The sequence below is a fragment of the Oxyura jamaicensis genome, chromosome 1, assembly GCF_011077185.1.
Source record: "Oxyura jamaicensis isolate SHBP4307 breed ruddy duck chromosome 1, BPBGC_Ojam_1.0, whole genome shotgun sequence".
Classification (NCBI taxonomy): Eukaryota; Metazoa; Chordata; class Aves; order Anseriformes; family Anatidae; genus Oxyura; species Oxyura jamaicensis.
Window position 1 is genome coordinate 185,788,948 of NC_048893.1, and position 22,832 is coordinate 185,811,779.

The following is a 22,832-nucleotide window of genomic DNA, read 5'->3' on the forward strand; positions in this document are numbered from 1 at the left end:
ACACTCACCTGTACTACCACAACACGACTTAATACCCGTTTACACTCATGTGTTGAACACACGTGCATTTTATTCAAGCCAGAAATGAGGATAATACCGGGGTGAGGCTTGTCCATCCTGCCAACACACACCTTCTTGCCTCACCAGCTTAGGATGGGAAACCTGCTGAAAACTTTTACAAAGTCCCTACACACACAGTCGAAAAGCAAGGCTTACACTTTGAATTTAGCAGTTTTCCATACTTCTAAAATCAACTGATTCTCTATAATTTAGTGCCAATATTTCGTTGCACCACGCTTGATGCCACCAGACATTTCTGTCGGAGGCTGACACAAATACCAAACATACCCAACTGGAACAGTAGTGGAAAGCAACCTGCATTCCTGTGAAAGGGGAGGCTGCCTGCCCTGAGCAAATCATTCAATCCAGGGACCAAATAAGGAGGTGACCTCAAAATTATATAAATCAGATGTTGCACCACACAGCACGTGTTTTCAATGAGGACTCTTTATAGAGTATTCCACTATAAAGTGATCGATCCCTATTTTGCTACATTTACACACGTTACCTGTGTTTTTAAGCTTTTATTTAACTCAAAATGTTTGAATAATTGAACTGTTCAAAGATGCACATATCAGAAGGACAAAGAAACCAAGGTGGATTTAATTCAGAAGTCTGGTAACCTGTGGTCAGTGCAAGTAAGCCCAGAAACCCTTTCCCTTCCTTTATTCTCCAGCAGCTAACTATGAAGCAAAATAATTATATTATCCTATTTGCAAGTAGGCCCTCAAAGAGCAAGATAGCAAATAAATAGAGAGTTACAGCCACCACAATGAAGGCTGTGCCAATGTGTTTAAAACAGATACCCCTGTGAAGCAGCTAACTGGAAATAAGTGGAAATGGGAAAAACACTGCCCAAAGGATGGTTTCATGACTTTAAAGGGCAGTAAGACATTAGTGCTGCTTCGTAAATGAAAGCACAGAACAGAGTCCCGTATAAACTCATCAATATTATTTTATTTAAAAAATAACCTTGCAGAGCTAAAACTAATTTATTTTGTAACTTGACAAAAGGAAACCTCTTCTGACAATCATACCTTTTACCACAGCAAAGAGGTTTCATGCTTAGCCAAGTACTCAGTGCCACATGTAGTTTTACCTTATGCAAACGACTACACTGATTCAATATAGGCACTTCACAAGAAAATGTCTAGTCCCGAATACCAAACAACTATTAAAGAGAAGTGTATCTGATGCAGTCAGCACTTCCAACATATCTGCTGCATGTTATCACTGTGTTAATCCACCCTGTCTTAATAAAATCACGTTTAAACATATTGTCTCCTAAATAACTTCATGCAAATCCCTTATTATGGCTATATGACATTAATAAAAACTGCATATGTGGTGAGGAGAAGCAAGCAAAAAAATCCCCTGTTGCCTCTGAAGTGGTTTTCTTTGCTCCTCTGCCTACAAGCACATGCATTTTACATATGGTTGGCCCTTCCCACGCCATAATGCAAACAGCCTCTAGAACACGCTATCTTCAGCTAATAATTAACACTCATCCAGAGTGGTCATAAATAAAGGTGCAGTTCAGCATTTGGCCAATGCTTTGTCTGATCTCCCGTGCCAAGCTGAGAAGTCTCTGCTGCAAGAACAATCTCCCACCACGATCAGAAGCCAGATCCCAGTGCCTGGGCAGTGCTGCTTTTCCTCCAAATTTAGCAGAGAGCAGTGCAAGGCAAGCACTGTGTAGTGAACACCTGACCTAGAGACTGTCACAGGGCTTTCTCTGAATGGTTTCTTTTAGCAGTGTTTTTCAGAATGCTGTTCATTTAATAATTTGACAGAACATCAAAAAAAAAATGGTCTGCCAAAAGGACTAGTTGGCTTTTTTGTGTGTTTGCATCAGTGCTTCTCCATGATCCCTTAAAGAGATGGCAGGAAACCCTGCAGGCCCAGAAGAGAGACCTAGCAAACAGCCAGGTATCCATGGTGCCATTCTCATGCATTATTCTCATGCATTTCATATTCCACAGCACTTTTTACAAGACAAGAGAAGTTAGGCAAGGCGGTCATGGCAAAACCACACCTGCGCAATTGCATTTTCCCTTCCTGAGGTCACCTTGTACTTCGGCATAGATGGAGTGCTCCTCAGCTTCTCCTCCCAAATTTTTAATACATTTGTATAAGGTTTTTATTATACATACACCCCACTTAAAATAAATAAATAAATAAATAAATAAATAAATAAATAAATAAATAAGCAAGCAAGCTTGAATGTTTTGTACTGCTACCATGAAGCCATTACAAAAGTGCTTAAAGATGGATATCTTTCATACAGAAAGTTTGTAAGACCTGGCAGAACTTGGTCCCCTTGGAAGTCGTATTATAAAAAGCAGCTACACAGACACAGGAACCATGGTGCTTCCATATTCTGATGGAGGCAACAGAAAACCAGAGCTTCCTGAACAAAGCAGGCAGGCTTCAGCATCAATAATGAAATCTCAGGAGATGTCAGTGCAGCAGGGACTTCATCACTTCTCCCTTTGGCCCCATTGCCCCTCTCCTCCTGCTCCCATGCCCTCCGCACCATCCTGGACCTCCCCTGAACGGAGCAGACAGGGATCCAGCACTATGCTGTCCCAGCATGCCAGGGAGCTCTTTTGCCATGAGCTGCGGGATCCAGAGATGCCAATTAGGCCCCCATCCATTTTCACCACTGCCAAATCAGCAGCTCTTGGTTTTAGGGATAGCCGCTCCTTGGAGGTTTCACATTTGCAGGAGCTGTCAGGCTTCACACACGCCCTCCCTGGACATCGAGCCATTAGAGGAAGAGCAGCCCCGCAGTGCCAGAGCTCGCATCTGCCTGCACAGGCTGCCTACCAGCAGCCGCACTCCTGTCTGTAAAGATTTGCTTTAAATCTGCCCAGCCAAGTGAACTGGAGGAAGCCCTGTTGTCACCTCAACACCTGGGGCCTGCTCCACCTTCTGCAGGAGGTCAGGACAAAATACCAGGGAAGGGCCCGGGGCACACATGCTGTCACAGTGCCTCTCCGAGAGCTGGAAAGCTTCCCTCTCCACACTGAAACAGCACAACGTCAGGAAGAAGTCAACTTCTCACAACCCAGCAAACAAGCAGGTGTGTTCCCCTCCCTCCCCGCCAGCAGGACCGGACCCATACCGTGCTGTTTACTATTCACACTTCTGACCTCTATTTTATTTTTGGTTCCCCTGGCACCATCAAGAACTGCAGTCATCAATGTTATCTAAGCATCTAATTCATCACGCTTGGCTGAACCCTTCCAAGAATCAGAAAGCAAGGTGGTATGCAATCTGATACAGGGCCTTAGCCAATTTTTAAAGACGACAGCAGAAAAGTTCCCATCAGCTTAAATGGAACTTGGATCAGGCTTGCAATGATAAAAAGACAGCAAATATTTTAAGACACTAAAAGAGCCATTTCAGGCACGCTCAGATTTACTGAATGCTGTAACCTGACCCAGCCCAGCTCCCTGCTCCACAAATTCTCTTCTATCATAAGACAATATGTATGTCAGCCCAGGTCTGCTCTCCTGCAGCTAGACACACACTCTTTAGCCTGTGCAACTGAAATATTAGTCAAGCTTTTCACTGTGTAGAGATTTTAAATAAATCATGCTTTGTAGAACTAAGATGAAGCACAACATCAAAGGGTATCATCAGTAGATTTTATTTTGCTTTGCAGTTCTGGAAGCACAGAACACCAGGCTAAGGAGAGAGAGCCCTCCTTGAGCAGAAAGTGCATGACTTCTGCAGGAGCAGCTGAACTCACACCCTGAAAGGCATTACAGCATGGGTGATAGAAGTATTTGATCTGCCTGAGCCTTTACACTCAGCGAGAACCTCCCAAAACCTGATTTACCCATCATTAGAGAAGCACCTGATCCCTCAGCTCGAAGGTATCATAAAAGCAGAACACTCAAGGCCCTTCAAAAAACACTTTGCCTGGGGGACCAAATAATGATAATACATATGCCGTGATAAAAATTCATCCCATTTAAGTACTTCATGTTTTATTCTTTCAGCAAGACAATTTGGTCAAGGGCTGATGAACAAAAGCCTGCCTCCAGATTTTGTTACTGTTTTTACATAAAGCTATCAGCTAGGGGATAGTTTGGAGGACAGAGACATCACTGACCACAGTGTCATTCTGGAAGGGGGTTGATCTAGATGCACTTTAAGTGTCATCAAACCAACAAAGAACCCCAGGCTATTGCATTTTGGAAAGATCCAGTCCTCCTCTCCGAAGTGCCATGCATCACTGGGGTCTTGGAAAACAATAAATTTGCCAGTGAGGCTTTAAAAGCTGCAGTGCTTTGCTGGGCAGCACTGCAGAGGGCTGCTACTCTGAGACTTCACCCAATGGATTTAATTGCATATTCAGCTGAAGTTGTTTTAAAATGAGGCCTTTTAATATCCCTCCTTTTTTGGACACAAGGGAAGGCCAGCCTTTCAATGAGCAGCTGCTGAAGAAAGCATGTCATATTTGCCCTTTTACACAGTTCTCATAAGCTCTCTCTCCAAAGATGCCTCTTTGGATGCATCTCCCATTCCCTTTCCCAGAGGCAATCCCACCATAAAGTCAAGGGTCTAGATACACAATTTTTAGTATTTCAGTTTCTGAGTAGGACAAAAAAACATTCCCAGAGATTTCCACATGTCTTTGGTGCTGTTATGCCCTGATTTAGGTTGCCAGTGACACAGCTGACCTGGCCTTCAGCAAATGCTTAGGCAAGTCAAGTGGCTCTTCGGCCACCTGCCCTGCTCCCCCCCCCACACACACATCAATGAAACCTGTCTTTTAATAGGTAAAACTTAAGCCATGCAGTTAATTCCAGCTTTGATGAAAGAATTTGTCAATCTGCCCGGAAAAAAAAAAAATAAATAAATAGATAGGTAGATATATTGTACCAACTTCAAGAGAATTGGTGAATTAAGAGGTCAAGGACCACACAGTTGGTCTACAGAGTTCCAGCACATGGACCTTCCAGAGAATTCAGTTTTCAAAGTGTGATAGGAAAATAAAATATGATTTTGTTTAAAACTCACAATATTGTTTTCCCACATCTGTATATTCTAAAGCAACACAAAGGATTTTCCTCAAATCTCCCCAACTAAGCTTCCTGTTCTGAGTCCAGATTATACATTAGATGCTGTCCTAATGAAGGCATCAGCAGGCCAAAAATCTGCGTAGGTATTCAAAGGCTATAAATGTTTATATGTTAAAAGACTATCTTTAGATTGCAGAGTTACTGGTAGGAACCCTGTCTAGATCTAGGTTTTTAAAATGATGAATACAGTATGGCTCTTATCTTGATTGGGGTCTGCTGACATAACCATAAAATTAATAGGTGGTTTTACAGGAACCAGTCCAATCCTGCTTCCATTAAAGTCAGTGTCATTTCAACAGTAATAGAATCAAGTCAAAATTTCTCCTGAGTCACAATTACTGTGCCTCTGTAATTGTGTTGAAGTGTAAAGTTGAGCAGATGAAAGATGCCCAGCCTGGGCCAGACCTCACAAGCATGTGGCACCCACAACAGAAGCCAAGTTTTTCCTCAGCAGCGGTCATGGAGCACAGATTTAAAACCTCATCTTCAGATCAAAAGTAACAGCAGAAGTCTGCCATTACATAAGGAATGAAAAAGAAGCCAAAGGGCTTTATAAAAGGGGAAAGAAATGGATTTGCACTGTAACAAGCTTTTTTTCTTAGCCTTTCTGAATGCGACAAAAATGAACTTCATTGCTACACATCACCAGATCAGCCCAAGCACACTCAAACTGCAAAGCCAATCCCAACCTAGACAAAATCCCTAATGAAGTCCCTTCAGGGCAAACATTTTCTACTCTGCCTTTGAAAATGATGAATGGTGAAGTGGAAAAGAGTGCCACATTGACATCCCACTGGCTCCTGAGTCAGAAACAGAGCACATCAGATCTTTATCTGATGCAGCGAATAATCCCCAAGCGCATCTCAGTATGTCACTGCTGATGATGCTCTTTTAGTGTGTCACTTCAACATGCTATTCTCAGATCAACTCAATGCACAGAAACTTTTCACACTCCCGTATTGCTAACAAGGCTGGCTCCAAAAACGTTCAGGGCAACAGTAACTGTGGAGCTATACAACCGCAGAGAAGCAAATCTGAAGAAATTCAAGCTGAACGAGTCCAGTGCTTGCTGGCTAGGTAGGATTCAGGTTTATGGTGCTGTTCTGCCACTCTAAGACTGTCCAGGGCTTACAGCATGGTACCCAAACCCTCTGCCACCCAGCACTGCAGCCAATTTCCCACCAGCGACATGCCCAAACAGGCAACAAGCCAGTTCAAGGAGCTAAAGCAGCAGAGAAGCAAACCTGCAAAATAGGCAAGTCTTCCTCTGTGGCTGTAGGTCCCTGAATTATTCTCCCAGCAAGTCTGGCTAGCGCTGGTGTTGAGCAAGGAGGGACGCAGAAGTGTGTAGCGGAGGCAGGGAACCAGGGCTACCCTTCCTGGAAGCGGCATTCTGCAGCCTGGAGGTGGATCATCTTGGCTGTCTCCTCAAGCAGCACCTCTAATCTCCCATTTCTTACTAATACAAAATTCTATACATCTTTAATTAGGGGAAAGCAAATCAATAAATTAAGTTTCAAGTAAGATCTTGCTTTATCAAAGCTTAGCTATATATATAAATAGTGTCCAACAAATTATATTTATTTATATACAAATATGCCAGAGATATTCTAACACTCTCCTGCCCCAGGCATGTAGTGATAATCCAAGTCCAGCATGGAACTACAGAGACCAAGGTAAGGAGATCACTGAGGGTTTTCTCTCTCACAAAACTAACCTCAGACCTGGCAAGCAACTGCTATGAAGTCCTCTGAGGAAAATCAAAGACCAGAGGAAAAGTGTAGCACCTATTCCACGGGGCACTATTAGCAGGTGTCCCTCTCTGGTGACAGGTGTTAGAATCTGTAAAAGTCTGATTTTAAAAACAGATTCCAGTCTTTAATAAAACCACAGTAGCTGCAGTTTCACACACAGCTTTCCCAGATTCCCTGTGTTAAGTGTATGGATTCTCCTATTGTTTTTTTTTTTTCCTACACCAGTACTCACATTTCAAAAGACCTTTCTTCCCATGGGGTCCTTCACACCTTGCTATCATTTTACTGGCTGAGTTACAGTTTCTGCTTTCATCCCTAATGCTGGTACCTCTGAGGGTCACCATTTAACAGCACCCAGTTTTGGCAAGCCTGGCCATCCAAATTCAGGTATGCTATCTGCAAAGTGAAGGAGAGGAGGTTGTAAACAAATTTTCCTAAGTAACTCAAGCTTCAGGGCTTTCCTCAGACCTACAACTCCAATGAAGAAAGCATCCACAGAAACAAGCCTGTTTCCTACCATACAGTGTATGGAGAAAGCAGCTGAGGCTTCCCCTCCCACCTCCCTGCAAACATTCTTTGCTAGCTCATAGTCTCACTTCTTCCTGACCTGAAGCTCCCTCATTATCTAGCCTAGGCTTTTCTTATGACCCATTCAAACCAATTCATCCTTGTCCTTTATTTCAATGACTTTTTTCTCTCTTTGGCATGAAGCCTCAACATATGCACAGAGATGAAGAGTGTATCCTCTCAGTTTTCATTCTGCAGGCTAAATAAGCCAAGATCTTTAGACTCTACCACTTAATAGCATTTTCATCCCCCTTATCACCCCCTTTTGCACCTGTTCCAGTTTCAATTCATCTTCTTTAACACAAATGACCAAAACCCCACATTTAGATCAGTTGTTACCAGAAGCACTTATAGCTCTCCCTGAGCCCCAAGTGTGGGAGATCACATTTTGTGCACTTCAGGTCACAGAGTCCCTTCCATGAGGCAGATTTCTGGGCTGAAAATACAGCCCAACTTTGCAACATCTGCAAATTTCAATAACACACAACTACTTTTTTTATGATGAGATGTTTAATGTCCCTAATAAAAACAGGGCATAAAACCAGCCCAAGGACCAACCCATAAAAACTCCAGTAATAGCTTCACTCCAGCCTAATACCTTTCAACACTTCCCACTGCTGTCTTCCTTTCAGTTCCTTAGTCATCTATCACACGAGTCTGCCACTAACCCCCATTTAACCCACTGTAGAAAATTCTTCTGCTGGGTCATAACTTAACACAGCCCTGCAGATTAGAGCAACCATATTTCCTACTTACAGGAGAAGAAATTCCAATGGAAAAAAATAAAGGAAACTTGCCTGAAACTATTTATCCAACTTCAGTAGACCCATCTCACAGGCCCTCCTCTCTTCTTTCATTCAGTTGTGTCCTCCCATGCCCTGGGCAAAACCTAGGCCAAACCGAGAGCCCTGCAGCTTCCTAGGTCTTGCCCCAGCCAAACACAAACCAGGCAGCCAGAGATTCACATACACTCAATGCTGGCAAACACCTGCATTGCCCCTGAAAGAAGCAACCCCTCCCTTGGCCAGCTTTGCTCCCACCTTTGTACCAGGTCATGCAGCCTTACAGTGAACGGGACGGGGAGCCACTGTGGCTGAACACAACCCTCCTGCGTGGCCAGGCTCATTTCCAGCTCCCTGCTTCAGTTCACCACATGGCAACAGAAAGGCTCACGCCAGCAAAAGGGAGGGAAGGAGTGGTTCAGGGGGAGACAGCCACTTCTTTTAGCAGTGGTGTCTGCTGCCCCCACTTTGCTGGTTCATCAAGTGACAGCAAATCCTCCAGCCCTGTGTTACCAGCCCAAGGCATCTACCAGAGACATTCACTAGGCCAAGCAGTACATTGTACAGCAGCAGCCAGCCTAGACCGCTTCTGCACTTCACCCTGAGCACACAGGCTATTAGATACTCTATATGTTATGCATTATGTATTATATACATATGTATTACATACATGTATTTATATAATATACAGGGTTTGTAAAGACTCCTGTTCCCATTTCATTTAAATAGCTTAAAAACTTTTTGCCTAACATTTTTTCAGCTTCACTCAGCTTCATCGCAGCATCTTCTGTCCCTGTGCCTCTCTCCAAGCCCTGTGCTTTTCTGCAGCTTGCCTTTCCTCTATTCCTTGCAGGCCCTCTGCCCAAAGCCTGATAGACCCCAAATCCCTCCCTCCCTGCAGCTTTATCCTTTCTGGGACACAGTTTCTGCAGAATTTCTGACACATTTTGAATTTCCTTCCTGTCCAGGCCCATAAACACCTTTACGAACCCATCCTCTTCAAATCTCATTCTATTTCAGATCATGTATAGACCTGCTTCTTACAACTCTCCTGCTTAAACACAAGTCACTGTTGCTGCTAACCAACATCACCAGCTATCTCATCACGGGCTGCTACGTCTATCTGAGAAGTTCTGCTTGTGCCAAAAATCAGAGCTCTCCATGCTTTTCAGCCATCCCAGGAGCTGCCCTCTGCCTCCAACATCTGTATCATGCAGCAGAAGACACTTTATTTTACACACAGACAGAGGGGTGTTCAAGAGACTGTTGGAGCAATTATCCCTGCTGGGCTTTGTCCACTCTTAACATGGAAGTCTGTGCCTTCACTCAGGGAACCTACATTTAATTCTCCCTCCCAGGCTCACTTCAGGCCCAGGTGCCTGCATGCACACTGATGGGCAGATAATCCAGGTTATAAAAAGAATAAATAAATAAATCGGAAGCCTATGGAATCCCTTTAAATGAAAGGTGTTTAACATTAACAGGAAAGTGTGAATGACTCTGCAAAGTAAATTTATTATCTATCTTATTCTTAGATACCTGCACTGACCACGTACAGCTGCTCCCAACATGCACCTGCAACCTGTTTATTTCTTCATGTTGTTTCCGTGCACCTTGCCCTGTCATTTGAAGGGCTGAACAATTCCCTTCCCTTGTTTGCATGGGAACATAAAAGGTATTTTTAGAGTGCAGCAACACCTACACCAAGTCATTTTCAGTAAACTACAGAAATGTGTCCCTTTTTCCTCAAAAGCTTTTGCTCACCCGCCTTGTAGCTGCAGAGTCCTTCCAGCTCTGTAGGGACCCAAACAAGGGCACAAAGCCCTGCAGGTGCAGCTGCTGGGACAATAAAGAGGCGTATCATCACCTCCCTGCACACTTACTAGGAAAACATGTTTCTTCAAGGACAGCACTCTCTCACCTCCTCCACCTTCTGCCTAATAGATTTAGGAGCAAAAGGCAGGTTCAGTGTCCTGAAAACATCGGGACAAACAAGATTTCGGTTTTGAAGGACAGTAATGTTACCCTGGTATAAGCAGTCCTAAGTCTCACTGTGCCACGTGCACCCTGTAAGGCTGAATCTCAGAGGTTAAGGGCCTTGCTCCCCAGCCCCAAATGTGGGCTCCTCAGGTCTCTCCCAGTTGCTCCGTGGGCACTTGAAGTCTCTCTCTACCCTCCCCTCTCCTTCCAAGTACTCCCAGCCCTCTCCAACAACCTCACCTCCTTCTTTCTTTCTTCCTCCTCCCCACTGCACAGCTGCCCTACATGTAGCTGCTCCAGATCTTCCCACTCCCACTTTTCCTCTGGACCATCCAACCTGTGCTGCTTCTTGTTATGTTCCAAGGACACAAGGAGCAATGGAGACACCAGTATTTGTGGAGAAGAGGAGAGGGGCAGCTCTGTGACCACGGGGGACTGGTGAGGCAGGGATGCCTGCAGTGAGATGCAGCACAGTTCTCTACTGCAGGAGAGCCCAGGAGAGAGAAGAAGACATCAGGGGTGAGGGTGTCCCATGGTCCTGCCATGCAAGAACAGCGTGGGGTGTGAATGATGGGCACTCCATGCCATGGGTGCTCATCGCTGCCTGCCATGGGGGTGCCAGCTCCCAAGAGCAGAGGTGTGGGGCAGCATGAGCTTGGGGACAGCCCACGTAGACATGAACATCATGGATCTGAGCAGAAAGATCTTCCCCACAGGGCACCAAGGAGCACATATACAATACATTTCTTGACATTCTTGTCAGAGGTGATGGCAAGACCCATTTGGCACTCAGGAAGGAAAAAGGTCTTCCTGTCTCATCTTAACACCCTTTGGATCCTATCTGGAGTTTGGATTTTTCCTCCTCTCCAATGACAAACATGGAAGCTGTTGTGAAACACGATGAGTCATGGCTGCAGGCTGCAAGGGGAAGGCAAGGTAAACGGAGAGCAGGAAAAGAGCTAGACAGAGAAGGGAAAGCTGCAGTCACTAACCAGTTCCAAGTCATCACTACATAGCCACCACCGCCTTCCTCGTTGTACCACACATGTACCTTCAGCTTTGCCTAGCTCAGTCCATGGGGTGGGGAGAACTTTGGGAACAGCCACACCATCTGCATGGCCCTGAGAGCAGCACGACAGTCGGTGAACTTTTTTGAAACAGAAGATACAAGAGAAGTGCCCCCTGTAAAGGTGCCAAACTGGGAAGAGCATTTGTTGGGTAGCTAATTCAGGTTTATGGGGAAAGCAGCACTTTCAGAAAGACAAGAGCATCATGTCTGGATCGAGATACGTTGAAGCTGCCTTTACCATTGCCTTTCACAAAAAATTGGCAGCAATCACCCATCCTGGCTGCTCTGCTTCACCATATGTCCCATCCCCAGCGGCACCACAAATATGCTGGGAAAAATCCTCTTGTGCCAAATGTTTCAAACACATATATAGAAGGACATGTCTTTCAGGGAACTAATTTGATTCACACCTGATATATATATCTTTTTAAAAAAGAAATCTGAACATAAATTCGATACTGTCACAGACACTGGGCACCTATTCCAGCACTGCCGAGTGCTGCAGTGCTGAATGCCTGCAGAAACACACCTGTGTAGATCCACAATGCTGATATAGAGCAATTTCTATAGATATAGAGGAATTTCTTATGCTGCTATTCAGTTGTGAGAGGGAAACAGTTTTCCCACCTTACAGAACATGTTCACAGCCTCACAGGTGTACCTGCTCCATGACAAAGCTGATGGTATTTGTGGCCTTTGGTGAAGAAACCAAGAGAAAGGCACCCACTGCCCAGCACAGGCAGCGCATGGGGAACTTGCTGGTGCTAAAGGGCAGTCCAGCTTGGGTGACCCCCCTACATAATTTGGGTGAAAACTTTGAACCTCAGTCTGTCACATATCAGACGCTCATTTCAGCAGAACTGATCTTGTCTACCACCAGAAAGCAAATCCTGTCTTGGACGTTACTTTCTTCTGGCTCAAACTGCGGCATTTATTCCCACCAGAGAATTTTATTTTCAGTTAATTGCCCTTTTTTTGACCAAAGCCAAAAGCAAAATGCTGTCACTTAAAAATGTCCAGCCATTTCTACACGAAAAACTGCTCAGAGGCCTGCTTATCTCAGTGTTTCTACCAGAGCTGACAGTTGCTGAAATATAGGCACTAGGATTGCTAGTGTTGACAAGGCTTTAAAGCATCATCACACTGAGTAGCCATTAGAGGTTATATTTCATTGGAAGTAATGTAATTCAATTACCATCACTCTTCAGCATGTGCCATCTCTGGAGGCTGACAATGAGCCATATCATCCATCAGATTTTAACCTGAACTTTGCATTCTGGCCCTATAGATTGCCAGTTCTCCTTTATAAATGGCTTCATATTTTTAGCCTCATTTATTAGGGAAAAGAGGTTATCCAATTACACTGTCCATCCGTCTGCCTGCCTGTCAGTCCTTCCTCAGCTTTTCAACCAGTTTCAATTAAGAGGCAAAGATCTTCAAGAAAATTAAGTCCCTATCAGTTTTGCAACTAATCAGGGACTGGGTAAAGAAGAGAAATCATTTGCACGTCCCACCTGGGAGTGGTGAGCCATGCAATCTGTTCAAACTGACCATCCAGTGGTCATGGACAGCTGACACCATCTCTTTCTAAGTGCAAGACACACAAGGCTTGAGAATTTGTGTTACTGCAGGAAGAAAAGATAAGGGAGACTCATGTCTGGGACTGCGAGACACAAACACTTCAGAAAGCAGGCTCCACAAACACTGCTGTTCATGGAACAACTGTTTCATTAACACTATGAGCTTAGTAATTTACAAAGAATTTCTTGTGCATATTCCTTAAGAAAAAAAAAAAAAAAAGTTTTGAGTAATTCACTCCAGCAGTCAAACATACTGCAAACACAAAATATAAATTACACTGAAAAGCAAAGTAATGTTTGCTTTCCAAAGTCTATGCATTTAAACCCTATCAATAACCTGACTCATTTCCAAACTTCCTTCTTTTTCTGGATATCTGAAGTGTAGAGTAACTTAACTGATTCACTGACTAAGTTTACCTGTTTAAATAATTACTCTTATTGGTGATTTACAACATTACTGATTCATACTATTCATGCTCTTCTGCCTTTTTGCTGCCTGCCTGAACCATGCAAGTACTCATGACTTGGCTACTACTTCTTTATGCCATGGATGAGCTGCACAGGACCCATGATTTATGCCAACTTATCCACTCTTCCCAAGCATTTTTTTTACATCTGTCTTTGCATCCATTCCTTTTCTCTCTTCCCCTTCATGCTTGCAACTCTTTCCTCTCACATACTGCTTTTTATTATAAATCCTTTTCCTTTCACTTTTTCCATTCACTGGTTCCCACCATGTCTGCATCTCCCCTTTTCCTCCTTGTCCACACAATCTCCATCCCAGCCTTGCCCTTCATTTTACCACCTCTTTTTTTGCCTCCCAGATACATTTTCATGATATGGACTGGCTTCCTCCTCTGACTTACTCTGCTCAGAAGATAGTCACCTCCCATCTCTCACACAAAGTATTACCATAAAGGGATCAGTCAGCCTGGATACTCTTGTGAAAACACTTCTGATGGACCTTCATGGTCTTTCCTCCTCATGCTCCTCTGTGCATTGTATATTGGGAAGCTGGATTCTCACTCCTGTTTTCATCTATCTGCTCATCACCATCTCTTCATCTCATGTTCCTCCTGCTCTCACCATTGTCCCTCCTTTGCCCAGTTACCATTACCCCGCTGTGGCACAGGGGTCTTCAGCTACACCCAAGCCCACACAATTAGTTCAACTCCATTCTGAGTGTCTCTCCGTGCAATGTTTATGCCATCAGGCCCTGCCCAATGGCCATTTGGCCATCCTCTCCTCAATGCCTCTGAAGAACCCCTGTGCATACACAGCCTCCTACTTCACACATTTGCCTTCCCTCCAGACCTACCACCCTCTTCCCCTGATATGACTGCTCCTCTACTCCTTGTCAGTTGTGGAGCTTGACACTTGACTGCTAGAAATGGTTGCCTTCTACTCTTTGAGGAGTTACCTACTCAACTTCAGTTGCCTCCTGCCTGTGATCTACCCCGTATGTGAGCTCCTGTGTACACCAGACATCCGACTTGCTCCAAGGAACAGACATTTCACACACACGCATACATGTACACACATACACACACAAACTCCTCTGCAGCAAAACAGCCCATGCTGCCGAGGACAATCACCCAGTAGTTCCAAGTAGGCTGTGTGGCCATTCTAACTTCAAGAAACACCAAGTTTTACTCCTTCCCAAGCCAGTTACTCATTCCTGCTGCCACCCTGCAGGGAGCACCAGCTGAACTTTCAGGACAAGACCACCAAGCCTCCTGCCCTCATTCCTTTACTCTTTATAACTTTTACCCACTCATATTTCTCATTTTCTCATCCACACATGCCACCCTTTGCCTCCCCCTCGACTTGCTTCTGTCAGTTCCTAGCACGATCTCTGCCTACACACAAAAATCAACAACTTTGTCTCGTTTAGGCCTCGACTGAAACAACAGTTTTGCAAATCCTATAGTACATCCTTCAGTCTGCAGTGGCCAGCCGTCTCCACTGTTCATACCTACGTTGTCATCAGCCCACATTATCATGCCTTCCAGATTTTGTCACCTTTTCCTCTCCTTACTTGCACACCACCTGCAGAGTCTGGTTTCTCATTAGACTCCAAGATATCTCAAGCAGAAGCTGTGCTTGTACAGCAACCAAGTACTTTTACCACAAAGCATAGGGATTTATGCTGCCCAGCACAATCGAGGACTTACCGAGCCGTAGAGTTCCCCTTTCTCATTCATTCCAAGGTAGAGTCCACTGTCTACTCCTCGAATGCTGACCAGGCCCACTGCTATACTGATAAACTCCAGTATACCTAGAAAATACAGGAAAAAGCAAACAGTGTACATGTTGTTTGCACTGGAAGATCTTTCCCATATGTGACCAATCCCTGAATGACAAGCAGCTGGTGTCAAAGGTGTGCTTTCCATTTTCAGAGTTGTTTGGAGGAAGATGAGGAACAAATGAACACACCTTAAAACACGATCCTTGAATGGTTAGGTCCTTTAAGTCTCTGCTAGAGTGATGCACTGCAGACAGCATTAAGGTATCAAATTAAAGATTATTCTCAATCTTTCTCACCATTTCTAAACAAACCTGAAGCTCAGCCATATTGCACTTGTCAGCCTTCCAATTTGCACAACATTCATGCATTCAAATAGAAAAAAGAAGTCAAGTTTTCAAGTTTTCAGATAGTCAAAATTACCACTATTAAAGAACCTGTGAAATCTGAAACATTTGAACCAGTATTGTGAGATGAAAATAAAGTTACACATGGCACCAAAATATCTACTTCCAGGCATCGACAATTCAGGAATACGTGAAAAGATTTACTCACATTGTCATCTTCCAGAGGCTTGAGAAATGGAAATCTGTAATACAGTTCAGAGGCTCACACTGATTTGTCTAGATATTAAGCATCCACTATGGTGTATTATTTTTTTACTTATCTCAGAGTTGAAAATTAAAATATTCTTGGGCTAAGTGATAGCATATAATTGATTACATCTTCCTGTGCACACAATAGCAAGCTCGCCACGGATTGGAGTATTTTGCAGAGAAGCACTCCTGCAAAGCTCCCAGGTTCAGCATCCCTGTGCACAGCGGAGTGAGCATCAACTCAAACAGCAGCTCCTCTGATTCTGAGGTCTGGGGTTTTGTTGGCAGCCTTCCCTGCAAGTTGCTTGCCTCCTCGGTGAGGATGCTACCAGCCAAACCTCACAAAAAGCTAGATTTCTTGTGGAACATGTGGAAATTGCTTCCTATTGGAATGGAGTTTTCACGTAGAGATTTCACAAGAGTTATCTAGCAATGTTCAGAAGCACAGTGCTGCAAAATGCTACTTTCTGGGCCACAAAATAGCACTGGGCCACAGAGTAGCACTTCCCATATATTTTGTGAATTTTCATGTCTAACCACACCACGTAACTATTTTAAAAGCTTATTGGGAATTGTATTTGCATGAAACAATAAAATAACAGTATAGTATGTGTTGAGCCTCACGTGGCCAATAAAAAAGCACTTTCATGGATTTTTTGAACAATTAATTTGGCATCTCCCACAAAATAGTTGGGCACTAATCAATAACAGGCATGGATCACATAAATCTAACAAAGCACAAGTTGAAGCCAATAGGGAAAATTTATAGCCAAGCTAATGTAAAGATGAAATGTATTCCCTGTAAGGGACTATTGATCATTACCTTATATATTATTCAATACTACAAACACCACAGTCTTATTGTTTTGATAACCCTGTTTTAAGGCCTGGGCATCTTAAATTATTCTCTACATATGCACTAATCCTAAAATACGGGGAGGAAGTATCTAGTAATTATAGATTTTTTTTTGAAGTAATAAAAAGTGGCAGTGTGCTGTTTATCTGGTATGTGTAGTATCTCAGATACAAACGATCCATTGAAACAATTTAATCATTCCCATTATATCCGGACATGCAATACATCCAGATTTCTTACTAAGGCCTTTTCTGTAAAGCTTTTACCAAACTATCGTATTACTTGATACATATTACCAAGCAATTTTAACTGAAGTTAAGTCTTATGTGAAGTGTGTATTATAGCACACTGCAGCTAAGTCAGTGAGTCTGGCATCTTTCACATCAACATAAATGTAGACTTTAATTGCTGTCCTCATTTCAAATATCTGTGCGTGTGCTGCTTAGTGTGTCAAAAGAACAAAAAAAGCAGTCACATCCCATTGTAAGTGCACAAGACAAATTTGAGGTCCTTGGCAAAGAGCATCCACACATTTGAGATCAGAATAGGGACTTGTTCATTTAAACTATTCAGCAGCCTATTCACAGCAAGTTTTACATGCCATGCTGCTAAGTCTTCGAGAGAGTATTTGGCAACAACCATGCAGTCATACAAAAGTTTTGACAGTTTAAGGATTGCATGATTTGGCCCAGCACTCCTGTGAATTTTTTCGCTTTATCATTTCTGTAATACAATGACAGTGCATAGGATCTGAACCAGATATTAAAATAGATATACCTTTCAAAATGAGGCTGGGCAAAATGAAAATCAGGACAGCCCCAACCTTTAAAAGCTAGGTCCCTATTTATAGCTAAAAATGTGAGAGATAAGAGAAAAAGAGAGGAAATGCATCTCAGTACCTGGATCCTGAGTATTGTCTTGTCAGGCACTGGACATTTTCTTTAATGAAACCACTTCAAGGCAAAACCCACTCCTCCACAAAGAGGTTAGGAAGAAAGTTTGGGGAAAAATTATTCCTTGCGTATCCCCATCAGCCTCTTCTGCTGCATGCCCCAACTCAGGACCCAGATGGACACCAGCGGGACACCACCCTCTGACCGTGTAGGGCCAGTCTTACCACGGGTCACTTACAAGATTTGAAATTGTCACTTTTGTCCTGTGGAGCTCTGGCATTGCACAGGACACTTTTGCCTCAGCTCTAAGCAATGAGCATCTTCCCAATGACAGACCTTTGTGGTTTGTTCCGCCCTTTGCACATTTTTGTCTCTTGCTATATATAGGCCCTTTTTGTGCTGCCGGATTGAAGCAGCATAGCTTCCACTCAGCATCCCAAACCCCATCTACAACAAGGAGTATGGCAAACGAGGACCTCTGCCAGCCTCTGCAGGGTTCCCAGAGGCAGCAGTAAGGTGCCTGGCATGGGGAAGGGAGGCCGCAGAGGCAAGACCACGCTGCCCTCTGTCCAGTGAAGTGCAAACGGGGCCAGGGCGAAAACAAGTGGAGTTGGGAGCGGAGCAGGGGCTTTCCTGCCCCCCCCCCCCCAGACCCCAGTTTGGGTGCTCAGCTGGAGCAGAGCCCCCCAGCCACAATGCTTCCCGCCTGTCACAGCTGTCACCGCTGCCACTGCTGCCCTACAGGATGCCCATGAGGAGGCCAGGCTGCAGAGGGCCGCAGCCCCCCCGGGTGCAGCAGGGCCCTGCTTCATGTTTAGGCTGTCACAGTGAGCCCCCAACATCAGCTCACCCCCTTTTAGGGGGCACCACAGCCTCTCCTTACTGCTGCCACCACACCCCCTCCACTGGGACCAGGCCAGAGGTTGGGTGAGGGGTGCTTCTCCCCCACCCCAAAACACTGCCGCCCTACAACCTGCCCCCCCTTTTCTCCCAAGGGCCCAAGAGCTTTGGGGGGGGATCTGGGGGACAGAAGCAGCCTGTCCTCCCGCATCCAGCAGTGGACTGGGGGGCAAAAGGGGGGGCTGCATGCCCCACCCCCCGGTGCTGAAGCCCCCTCCCCAGAGCCATGCAGGGCAATAGGGGAAGCAGGAGGGCAGGCGCCTGCTCAGCTCCTGCAGCTGATGAACGCAGCGGGTCCTTGCAGCAGCAGGTCCCGGGGAGCGGAGGTCACCTGCTGACGAGCTCTTTTTTTTTTTTTTTCCCTGCATGCTCCTATTTTTTTTAATGCTGTGCATGCAGTACTTGTGCTGACGCACAGAGGCACGCCTCTCCGCTGTTACAGAGTTCCTGAATTTACAATGACTCCACTGTGTGGCAAATGCCCTAGACGAAAGGAGACTGCATCAAAAAAAATAAATAAATAAAAATTTCTTTTGTCACCTAGCAGAGATAAGGCTTTGATCACCTACGACCGCTTTCCATGGATGGGCGGGGGAGGGGGGTCACGGACACGACACCGAGCTGCGCTCCCCCGGGGAGCTTTTCCCTCCGAGATGGACATCTTGCTGCTGCTGCAGGAATTGCGAAATGCCAGGGCTCCCAGAGCCGGGCGAGTATAGACACACAATATGGCTCGGTTTATTGTATGCAATCGGCACGCATCCAACATAGCATCACAAAAGAATTACTCTTATCTGATGTCTCTCCAGAGGTGTGTGCGTGTGTGTGCGGGGAGGGGGATTCCCACCGGGCAAAGCCCCGAGCAGAGTTTCCTTGCAGCCCCCCCGGGCTTCTCTTTGTCCTCCTTATTTTCCCGGAGGAAAACTTCCCTCTGCCTCGTCCCCCCCCAGCCCCCGGCAGGTTTTCCCTCGCACGCTCGGAGGCGACCAAGTTGGCTCCCTCTCCCCCGGGCAGCTCCGGCGTTGGGATGCAGGAGCTTCCCAGGGGAATCGCAAGGCTTTGCCATCACCGAAATCCAAATAGCAGCTGCTAGCCGGTGATGACCTCCCGACAAACACAACGCTACAAAAAGCCCTCCCCGCTCCCGAAGAAGCTCCGGAGCCCCGTCGCATCCCACGGCTTTGGCAAGCATCCCCCTGGGCGAGGAGTTAGCGCCGGGGTGCTCCCCTGGGGGGGGGGGGGGGGGGGGGGGGCAAAGAGATGGGGAAAAAAAATCTATTTAAAGCCCAAGCGCTGCAGGGCTGGGGAAGCTGCCCCTCGGCATCCTCAGCTCCCTACAACTGCGGCTGGCGAGCCATTTTTAACCACGGACGCCTCGAATAACGCGGTCACTGCGGAGGGGGGCAGCAGCTGGCGACCTCCTCCCGAAGGGGGGGGACAGGGGACGGCGGCGGGGCCCCGGGGGTGCCGGCCCCAAGCAGACCGGTGCTCGCCGCCCTACACCTGCTGCCGGCAGCCCCCCCACACCCCCGGACCCCCCCCCCCTCCCCGGAGCCTGCTCCGAGCCCGCAGCGAGCAGGGGGAAACCTGTGCCTGCGGTTATTCGCAGCGTCTCAAAAAATAAATTAAAAATGATAATAATAAAATAAATCAAATCATAAAGCCTTGATGCCGAATTGCTCCGGTCCCCGCGCTACGCCACCGCCTTTCCCTTCCGCCCGGCACTTTCCGCACTTTCTGCGCCCTCCGCTCCCCCCAGCACGCCCGGGGGAGGGAGGCAGAGCCAGGAGCCGGCCTGAGGGTGGCAGGGAGCGGGGGATGGAGGACGAACCTGCCACCATGCAAGCCCCAGCCCTCTCCTCTCCCCTTCCCTGCCTTTCCCTCCCCCCATTCTGCGCGATCATCCCCTGCAACACCGGCATTATCTAAACAGCTTCACCGAGCAATAAAATACGGTTTAGATATGGTTCAACATCTGGCATTAAAACGCGAAGGGGGGGGGGGGGGGGGGGGGGATAAATAAATAAAAATAAAAAGCACCACGGGACTTTGTTTTTACGACCGAGTGTAAGCGCTGTCAGGTTGCTTCGCTCCCAAGTTAACTCCTTCCAACAGCTGGGAGCGCGGCTTAGCTAACCTGGTGCATTCGCCTCACCCCTCCTTAAAACCCCCAAAAGAATCGGCTCCTCCGGGCTGCTGTAGGTAACTTGCAAGCTGCCGGGGCTGGGGGAGTCCCCCTCGGACTCGCGTGTGCGTGGCCGTGGGTGCGCGCCCGTGCGGTCCCTAGCACCCAGGCTGCGGGAATGAAATGGCACGGAGCCGTGAGCCCTCCAACCCCGGCTGCTGAGTCACAAATAGAAAAAGCCATCCTGCCCGGTCCCCGGCGGCTCGCAGCGGGCAGGGAGCGTTTTGCGGCGGGGCTGCGAGCCCCGAGGCCGGCCGGTGGCCGCCCGCCGCCGGGGGCTCCTCGCAGGGAGCCGGGCAGGGGCCGGATCTGCCACCGGGGCAGGTGGTGATGGGGAGAGAAACCGAAAGGAAAGCCCTCGTTCATTTGCGTACAGGGCGACAGCCACTCCCTTCAGGAAACTCGGGGCGTTTGAAATCGTCATGGTTAATGATTAAAAACCCCTTTAAACTCGCCAAATCCAAGCGTTCCGTAGAAAATTTCTGCTGGTTCCTAAGCAAAAAAAAAAAAAAATCCCCCACACACACACCGCCACCATCGCCACCGCCACCACCCCCTCCCGGCCCCGAAGGGGACACCGGAGCCCCCCGACCACCGCTACCGAGCACCCGGCGACTTTGGCGAGGGCTCCTGCTCCGCTGCGGCGGTGCCGCCTGGCTACAGCCCCGGCCCCGGCCCCATCCATTTTTTCCCCCTCGGCTGCTCAGACCCCGTCGCAAACCCCCTCTCCTCCCGCTTGACACCCCCTTCCCCCCCGCCGTCCCCCCGCCCGGAGTTAGAGCACATAATTTCATCACATGACCCCTAAAGGGTTAAGGATAATACCTACCAAATCTGCTGTGGTCTTGCCTGGTTCCCTGGATAGTACCATTGGGGAAGATTTCTAAATGAAATCCAGTCCTGCAGTATAGCTGCCTCCGCCTGAGGATCCCCTTTAAATGGTCCAAGTCCGTGACCGCAGGCCCCCTGGGTAGCCCACCTGCCTCAGACTGACCCAGGTGGTCACTTAACAAAACCGGACTATCCACCGGCAAAACGGGCACATTCCCAAAGGGTACTGCATCCTGCACACCGAAATAGTTCCCAACTTCACCTAAGGGAGCCATCAGAAGATTCTGCTTTTAGAGAATAAGAATAAACAATAATGATGGTGCCAAACCCAGGAGATATAAGATTAGGTATATTCCACTCCTCTCCCCTCCCTAGCGCAGTTACAGAGAAAATGTTCTTTCTTCAATCCATTAAATGCATAAATAAAAGTAATATTCTGTTTTGACTGGTACAGGTTCAAGGTCAAACCAGTTAGTCTAAGAAACCACCACTTTATACTCACACACTGACATATTTATAAACATATAGATGTGTATATCTATATAAATGCATATATCCCCAGCTCTTAGCAAGCAATAAGGTCTTCAGCCCATCCAACTGTAATAAAGAAAAAAATCCGTAGTTTCTCCATTTGGTTTAAGATAAGAATGACCATAGCAACTTAAATACCTAGGCGTTATAGGGATTTTTTTTTTTAAGATGCACAGGCTACGTCAGGATTTATGGATTCTGACTCCAGAAAGGCATGCGCTGTTTTTACTCTATAACAGACTGCATACATCAGCATGAATCCTGCAAAGGGGGAGGGGGGAAATCTCACGTTGTTGGCTGAGATAGATCCAAAAAAAAAAAAAATGGAAAGGAAAAAAAGGCAAAAGGCACAAAAAAAAAAAATTAAAAATAAAACTTTTGACGTCCAAATCTATTATCCAGAATTCTCAGGAGGCTCAGCAGATGTCCATTGGTTTAGGGTTATTGCCGATCCACAAGCAAAGCAGCAACATACAAGTGCTTGTGCCTTTCTTGGCTGGCTCGAAACAGGTGTTGCTTCTGCAGGGCTCCCTGTGAAATGTTGTACTCCAGCACTGAGCTGCAGCTCTTGACTGTGGATCTCCATCCAGCACGCAGAGTGGCGCAGGAAGAGGCATTGGGCTGGGTTTAAGGTAGTCCTGATTGCTGCTGGAAGGATTCTCCGAGGTCCTAGCGCTCAGCCCTACCTGCTGCAATACAGACGCGCTCCCGGCTCCGGGCACTCTCACTGCTCTGCGGCAGCGCAGGGGCTCGGGAAGAAATAATGAGAGCCGGGGGAGAAAGGGGGGGAGGCGGGGGGGGGGATGCTACGTGCCCCGGCGTCACCCCGCTGCGGGATCAGCTCCCGGGGGTGCCCTCAGCAGCGCCCGCCCCCCCCCCCCCCCATCCCCCGGGGGCTGCAGCCCCC

General features: G+C 46.7%; 1 protein-coding gene across 2 annotated transcripts in view; it reads right to left on the bottom strand.

Moving 5' to 3' along the window:
* FGF9 (fibroblast growth factor 9) overlaps positions 1-22,643 on the bottom strand; it is a 28,988-nt gene extending 6,345 nt beyond the window's left edge. Inside the window, exons 1-3 of one of the 2 annotated variants that reach the window (XM_035326467.1) lie at positions 22,401-22,643; positions 21,393-21,656; positions 15,063-15,166 (exon numbers count right to left, since the gene is read on the bottom strand). In XM_035326467.1, the coding sequence (XP_035182358.1) occupies positions 15,063-15,166; positions 21,393-21,656; positions 22,401-22,542 (510 nt within the window). In that variant the 5' untranslated portion in view covers positions 22,543-22,643. Of the gene's footprint in view, positions 1-15,062; positions 15,167-21,392 lie in introns of both variants that reach the window. The other variant, XM_035326472.1, reaches the window with a different exon arrangement.
* Between the last annotated feature and the right edge of the window lie 189 nt (positions 22,644-22,832).